General features: G+C 43.8%; 1 protein-coding gene across 2 annotated transcripts; it reads left to right on the top strand.

Annotated features, from left to right (window-relative positions):
* The first annotated feature begins 63 nt into the window (after window positions 1–63).
* On the top strand, window positions 64–7548 carry pask (PAS domain containing serine/threonine kinase). 2 transcript variants are annotated; one of them, XM_088397362.1, is made up of 21 exons: window positions 64–382; window positions 481–705; window positions 890–1086; window positions 1161–1331; window positions 1471–1605; window positions 1713–1847; window positions 1944–2145; window positions 2392–2585; window positions 2663–2774; window positions 3028–3205; window positions 3736–3944; window positions 4051–4180; window positions 4259–4800; window positions 4858–4991; window positions 5061–5228; window positions 5324–5449; window positions 5583–5717; window positions 5794–5993; window positions 6295–6428; window positions 6569–6718; window positions 6844–7548. In XM_088397362.1, the coding sequence occupies exons 2-21, from the start codon at window positions 501–503 to the stop codon at window positions 7002–7004; spliced, it is 3618 nt and encodes a 1205-aa protein (XP_088253488.1). In that variant the 5' UTR covers window positions 64–382; window positions 481–500; the 3' UTR covers window positions 7005–7548. The 2 variants fall into 2 exon arrangements, with proteins under 2 accessions (XP_088253488.1, XP_088253489.1); XM_088397363.1 differs by having other exon boundaries at window positions 458–705.
* Window positions 7549–7619: the final 71 nt, after the last annotated feature.

Genomic DNA, 7619 nt, shown 5'->3' with positions numbered 1-7619 from the left:
AAGGCGGGGCTTCTGCTTAGTTGATCCAATAAGCGTTTCCTGTTTCAAAACGTGACATTTGATTGGCTCCAAGACACTTCCGTATAGTTCATCTGTCCAGATGGTGGTCAAGCCCGCGAGATACAAAAATTGAAAAAGAAAAAAAATTGTAGTGAGCTTAAGAATACGATGTTTTGATTCAAAAATTTCCCGTGCGTGGCTTCGACGTCTGAAAAAAAAAAAGACCGGTTCCGTATTCTGCTGTCCGAAACACAACTTTATAGTGCGATTAATAGACAGCATGCTAACCTAGCTAAGCTAATAACACAGGGGAGTTAGCGTTTCCTTGTCGACTGTCGTCAACAAACCACGGAGTCCGTTGTAGAGCATCTGATTTGATTAGGTAAGTCTAACACCAAACGTAAACATTTATTCATGTTCAAAAATGAAATTCAGTCTTTCCAAGTTAGTCATTCAGTTCTCTCGGGTCCCTTATTGCAGCTGGAGAAGCCACAACAACAATGTCGCTTGCCACGCAGTCCTGTTTAGAAGCCACACGTCGCTTCGTGGAAAAAGGAGCAACTATTTGCGTCGTACCCGATCTCTCCTCAGACCTGCTGGAAAACGAGTTCGACTTGAACAGGTCCTACCCCTGTGCGCAAAGACCACTACAGATAAGAAACATGTTGGAATTGCAGCGACGTTACTATTGCGGCTCGTCCCCAGGTAAGAGATCACCTGAGATGACCTACATTTTCAAATTCAATTTCTGCTTCCATGAAATTGTTTTAATTCACTCCCAATATTCTATCCTCTTAATTTCTTAATGTATCTCTTGGCTGCTTTGATTTTTGTACATGTTGATGTTCCATTTTTGTAACATTTTGTGACCTTTGTGCTTCAATAACAGCTAAAAAGCCCCAATCGTCCTGCGTGCATTCTGATTCGGACAAATCTTTTGACGCCTTACCACGCTCCCCAACAATGCCAGAGACAGAAGATAACCTTTATGGCGAGCTTGCCGCAACAGATTTTGGGATGCCTGTCTTTCCATTGGCACTCAATCCAGACAAAGTGCTTCTGACTGTAGATCACAAAAGTAGAGAGGTACCGTTCTCACAGTGACTCCCAAATTCTGCTGTCGTACATTTGTAAGACTTTATTTATCCATTTATTTCAAGATTTTATCAGCCAATGAACAGGCTTACAGACTGTTTGAGTGCACCCCGGAGGAGTTGAATGGAAAAAACTTGATGTGCATTTTGAAGAAAACCACTCAAGTCTTGGAAGAAGCATTGCCTGAGGACTGTCTGCTAATGGATGGCAGTGTGGCATCTGTATCTGGGAAAGTGGTATGTTGCCCACTGCCGACCCATCCTAGCATCTTGACCTTAACCACAGCCGACTACTTGTCTTCTATGATTATTATGATACCTGAAATCTGTTTTGGTGGCGAAATGAATCATCTCCATTGTCTTGCTCTTCTCGCAGGTTGATGTTGTGACAATGTCTGGCGACATGCCAATGTTGGTGTGTACCCAACGAGTGTCACAGAATGAAGACCATCTCCTTGTCAAGATGGTGAAAGTGGAACGGATTTCCGCTACTCTGACTTTTTCTCAAGATGTAAGTGAATTTGATTATTAGGTTTGCCACTGCTCCGATTAAAAAAAAAAAAAAAAAAAAATTATATATATATATAAAAAAACATTTTTTTTTCCATCCTCCTTCAGGGCAATATTCTTACCTGTGACTCAGCATTTGCTCATCTCCATGGATACCACCATCCCGAAGACTTAAAAGGACTTTCTGTTATGGAGCTAATCCCCTCTTTACAAATCCCCCTGCACTGTCAGGCATTGCCCAAAGTAAGCACACTTAACTTCAACACTGGAAAGGAAAGCTGTGCTAATATTTGGATGTTAGATCAGACTTTTTTTTTTTGCTTTCTTGCTCCCCCATAGACGCTGAGGGTTCAGAGAGTGTGTGGTAAAGGTAGAGAGGGTGCATTAGTGCCGCTCTGTGTAAAGCTTCAGGGGGCGGTACAGTGCGCAAGACCCCAGCAACAACGCAGTGGGATGAGCCTCGCATGCTCCACACAGAGCCTTTGCAGAGAAGATGCATACAAAGCAGAAGACTTGCAACCTGAAAATTGTCAGCAGTCTGGTATATTGTTCACAATCATCTTTTACTGTCGGTGCACGTTGCTGCTTAAGCATTATGCATAAAGAATATCCAACAAATTGGTCAGTCAGATATCTGAGTCAACTTTCAAGTAATGATGCTCAACGTTTGAGGTGATATGGGAATAAAAGTAGTTGAAATTTAATGCACAAAATATTCCGAATAATTGATATTGTGCACTCCTTGAAAGTTTTGACTTGTCTTGCATTTTTTAATTTTTTTTTATAGGAGTTGACACAGGCACCAAGGGAGACAGCAGGGTCCTTTCCCCCAGCCCCACCCTGGAATACAATGGAACCATCTGGGCCTTTGCCCCAGTGAGCAGCCTCCTCCTCCTGCAAGCTGACGGCTCAATCTGCAGCATCCACAATCAACAGGCTCTCAGTCTGTTTGGCTACAGCAAAAACCAGTTGCTAGGAAAGGTTGGCCAATGAGAGCGGATGCGGTATCTTTTGTTAAGCCTCGTTTGTCACCACTGCGCTCGCTCTGTCGTCAACAGTGTGTCACTTTCCTCATACCCAATTTCTATGGATGGATGTCCGATTCGGTCAGAAAGATCAGTCCTTTCCCCGAGTCTCAAACGGAGGCTGTCAAAAGTATAGCCAAATCTGGTGAGCATGTCACGCACACATCTCTTTGAATTTTAAAAATATATAAGGGTGGGCAAATTGGTCCGCATACATCCCCACTAAAGAGCCCTTTCGTTTGTTCTCCGCAGTTGTTTTTCCCTGAAATAAATTTATTAATTTTTTTGGTCCACTAACAAAACATGATTATCTGGCGCGTCTGTCTTTTCGTAAAACAAAAAAAAAAATCTATATTAAATGTTTGTATTTTTTTTTTAACTCATTCCGTCGACGTCAGTTATCGACCCATCCTCGCTGGTGGCTGGAGACATGGCCATGGTGCAGGAGGCCTGCCGAGGAAGATCTTCCACGGGGAGAGGCCGAATCTTTACCGGGAACTGCACCAGGCTTGACAAACGAGGAAGCGCTCTGTCCACGCTGACTTCTCCTGCTGTCTCTTCCACTCGTGTGTTTAAGTAAGTCGATTAGACACCAATCAGTTAGTGAAGTAGCCTGCTTTTGAACATTTTTTTTTAGTTTAATTAGTAATAGACAACAGTGCGTTGTGATTTTTGTAGACGTTTCGGTTTGATCAGTAATTGAGCATAGGAGTGCAAAAACTCCTTTTTGTTGCAAACTGAACATGCCTTCAAAAGCAATACGTCACTTGCGCCATCTGGTGGACAAAAGTCGAGTCCAATTTATTTATATAGCCTTGAATTAAAAAGTGTCAAATGGCTTCACAGGCCTATAGTTAACAAATATTCATGTTCTAACAAGAGGGTAAGGAACAACTCAAAAACACCCTATGGAAGGAAAAAAGAAGAAACTTTGAGAAGGGATGACCAGGCTGCAATGAATACTGAGTGGGCAACATGATGTAGACCTATACAACTAGAACACCTGGGAGTCCATTTAATAATAATTTTTATAAAAGCACAGCAGGAAGACACCGCTAGAGAATGACAGTTACTGTGATGTGAGATGTTACCCGTTCTTTCGACAGTGCTAATGACACAGAAGAGCTGTTGAAGCAGGCAGCCCAGGTGGTTGCTGCAACTAGCCGCTCTTCAGAGATGGGCGATACCACTGAGGCTCTCCTGAAGACTTTTGCCTGGGTGGAGCATCCAGAGGGAGACACCACCTGCATGGTTTCCACAGAGCAACCAAGAGCTAAGCATGAAGAACTGATCCTGGAAAATGACATCATTGCCGGTATTAGCTAACATCCTGCTTTGCTCCTTATAATCACCGCTACACTAACAAAATGCAAATTATAGATGAATTTTTTTTTTCTTTCCCCATTCCCCATCGTCTTCAGGCAGTCCCACTCAGAACGGACATGCTTTTGGAAGTGGGGGTGTCAAGACTCTTGGTGTGGCCAATAACAAACGTTCATCTACGTCCGTCCTGCAAGACTCCAGCTTTGAAGTCATTTCAATGGGGAGCAGGTATGGATCTCACATTCACTACAGATATTTTTTTTTTTATTATTATTTTTTTGTGATCGACTTGCTCCTGTTTATCAGGTCTTCGTCCGGCTTTTGCGAAAAGCTTGCTGGCCACGGTGGCTCTGATCCATGCCGGGCAGATATGAGCTGTTTCCTGGACATCAACAGCAACGGCGACCTGGTGACCCGAGCGCTGGCCGACTTGGATCTGAGCAGTGCTGTGCTTATCAGCCTCCAAGGGGCCAATGAGGAAAACCAACACTCCATGACTTCTTGTGACACAGACGACCTTCTGCGCACACCCTCTCCTTGCGAGTTAGACCCGGACGATCGCCCCACCAACGCCAATAAGGAGACCAAGAATCGCTCCACTGAAGAGCAGTTGGAGAACCAGGCTGGGCCAGATCAGTGGCACGCTCTCTCATGCGTTCACAAAGAAAGCGGCCAGGAATACTGCTTGAACGGTAATAATGGTGAGGTTCCATCAACAAAGGACCATCCTGCCACGTCCACACCAAAGAAACAGAAAAGGCAAGAGGGTGCCCTCAAGTCAGATGCCCCGCCAATACTGGAGGGACGATTTGAAGGAACTGCTTACCACAGAGATGGCACAAGAGTGGGTAAGTCTGCATTCGACTCAATTCAATGAACGCCTAATGGTTAATAATCTCTCTCAGAGGTGCAGTGTGACGTGGTGAGAGCTGACCTCGCCGATGGAAAGCAAATGTTCTGCGTGTGGATGAGCAAGCCAGGCCAGCATTGGTCAATGTCGCAAAGCCTGCTCGACAAATCAGCAGCCAGTCTCGGACAGGTCAGTTGGGAGGAAAACCAAACAAAACCACAATTCAAGTAATGAATCTGTATGATTTTATTGCTGCAGAGGATTGGAGAGGCGTGTCACGGTGAGGCTCTGCGTTCCACCCTGGACCTCGAACACTCTCGGGCATGCGATGGGCAGTTTGAAGAAGAGTACAAGCCCATCAAAGCTGTCGGTAAAGGAGCCTTCGGTTTTGTCTGGAAGGCAATCAGGCGCTGTGATGGACAAGAAGTAAGAATTTACACATACCTTCATACCTTCAAGTCAATAGTCCATGTACTTGAATATGTGATAGCGGTTTAAAAATAGATTATTTGTATTTGCAGACTGTAGTGAAGTTCATCAGCAAGGCACGGATTGTGAACGACTGCTGGGTGGATGACCCCATGTTGGGTCGGGTCAGCCAGGAGATCGCCATCCTGACTCGAGTACAACACCACAACATCGTCAAGGTAACCGCATCAGCCTCCGGTTTCACGTGACACACAATGAGCATTAAATGAGAAGAATAGAAAAAGCAGGTCTTTTCAACGGGGATGGCAACTCGAAGGCTCTGTCGATGTTGGTGTGTTTTTGCGCCACCAGGTTCTGGAGGTGTTTGAGAACGGCAGTTACTTCCAGATGGTGATGGAGAAACACGGGGACGGTTTGGACCTCTTTGAATTCATCGACATGCAGCCTCGGCTGGACGAGCCCTTGGCCAGCTACATCTTTAGACAAGTCCGTACAGAGCGAGCGAGCGACTCATCGATAACGCCAAGTTATTGAACCACACATTTTGTCTTTTACTCGGCAGTTGGTGGCGGCGGTCTTCTACCTGAGGACAAACAACATCCTCCACCGAGACATTAAAGACGAGAACATCGTTATTGACAAATGTTTCCACATTCGCCTCATCGACTTTGGCTCTGCAGCAATGATGGCTCCAGGGAAGCTCTTTTACACTTTCTGTGGCACGCTGGAGTACTGCTCCCCGGAAGTACTTCGAGGGAATCCGTACGTATATTTTTGTTTTGTAACCACCACATTGTACATTTACAGAGAGGCTTTTGTCTGTCGTGGCTCTCGCAGAGCATTTCTGCGAGAGCTTGGCTTCCACTCCTTTACGACTTTCACGGGCAATAAACTTTGACGATTGGGCTTTTAAATTACACGCATACAACAATCATAAAGTTATTTAAAACCTTTGCTAGACATGAATGAAGTGATGAATGCGCGTTTGCTGCGTTCTCATGTTGACACAACCCAGTTCCTGTAAGCGGGTGGTTAATGTGTAGCGATGTTTGTTTTTGTGTAGCTATAAGGGTCCCGAGTTGGAGATGTGGTCTCTGGGGGTTTTGCTCTACACGCTGCTCTTCAGCGAGAATCCCTTCTGTGGAGTGGCTGAGATTCTGGATGCCAAACTTAAGCCCCCTTTTCCACTCTCCTCAGGTATTTACATACTAAATACCTTTTTAATTTTGTACCATGGCCAAGCACATAACTCACTCGTTTCTCAAATCCACTTGCACCGTTGAAATGAATGCAAACGCCATTTTTTGCTGTTACCAAGTCTGTCGTATATGTTCCAGAACTCAACAGTGTGTTACATGGGCTGCTGGACCCTGAGCCCACCCAAAGGATGACCCTGGACCAGCTGCTTCTGCATTCCTGGGTCAGCCAGTCCATTTCGCTGTCCGAGTACACCTGGACGGAGGTGTTCCCTTCTGCTCAAAGCAATTGTGAGTACTTTAAGGCTCCATCAAAATCTGGGCAACAGCAGCACATAGGCCCAAATTTGTTAGATTTACACTTTTAGGAATAGTGTAATGGTCTTGACTAATTATCTGCGTTCCTTTTTTAATAGGCTCACTGCAGCGCCATGAGTCAATTCCCCAACGTTATGGCAGACAAGACTTGTTCCCAGATCAAGGTGATGACACTCTTCCGGATGAGGAGGATGACGAAGATCGATTGTCCATGGTGGCTCTGGAATCGGAGCTCCAGAAGTGCCTCAGTGAAAACTAAATAAACGCCCCGACGACTGTCCGATGTTAATCTGTATCGAAGTTACTGCGACAAAGGTAAAATACATTTTGTGCAGGAGCTTCTTTAGTTCACCTACTTTATACAAATTTATTCTTTTAGTTTTTTTTAAAAAGCATTTTAAAGCAGTAAAATCTTAGCAATACCTCACACGTTTCACAAGTTCACTTTGAATAATTAAAACCTCAAAGATGAGACCTCAAATTGAAGAAATCTTTTTTTTTTTTCTTCAATAGTAATTTGATTTTAACACTAAGTGAAATATAGTATATTTATATCTATTTATTTTTAAACTCAAATGCATATTTTATTTTAATTTTTTATGTTTGTCTTCTCTTCCTCTGTAATAAATGAAATATCCTTGTGTTGCAATTTGGACAAACAACATGGAACACTTATTTTACCTCTTGTAGTGTTTTGACATACTTTTGTGTGACAAGCAACATGGAACACTTATTTTACCTCATGTAGTGTTTTGACATACTTTTGTGGGACTTTATTCACATTAAAAACTTGTGTGGAAAAACTCCAGTGTCCTATTATTTGTATCTACTTTGTATAACATCTTAAGGAATAATGAAAATATTTTCACGATTA

Source organism: Syngnathus floridae, chromosome 14 (genome assembly GCF_059516105.1).
Source record: "Syngnathus floridae isolate MCC-2025c chromosome 14, RoL_Sflo_1.0, whole genome shotgun sequence".
Classification (NCBI taxonomy): Eukaryota; Metazoa; Chordata; class Actinopteri; order Syngnathiformes; family Syngnathidae; genus Syngnathus; species Syngnathus floridae.
This window is presented reverse-complemented; position numbering and strand designations above follow the sequence as displayed.

What these genes read in the sequence shown, in the direction of transcription:
- pask (XM_088397362.1), top strand. Translation starts at nt 501, where the DNA reads ATGTCGCTTGCCACGCAGTCCTGTTTAGAAGCCACACGTCGCTTCGTG. An exon ending in CTATTGCGGCTCGTCCCCAG is followed by an intron (nt 706 to 889) that starts GTAAGAGATCAC and finishes CTTCAATAACAG; the next exon opens with CTAAAAAGCCCCAATCGTCC. An exon ending in AAAACCAGTTGCTAGGAAAG is followed by an intron (nt 2,586 to 2,662) that starts GTTGGCCAATGA and finishes TGTCGTCAACAG; the next exon opens with TGTGTCACTTTCCTCATACC.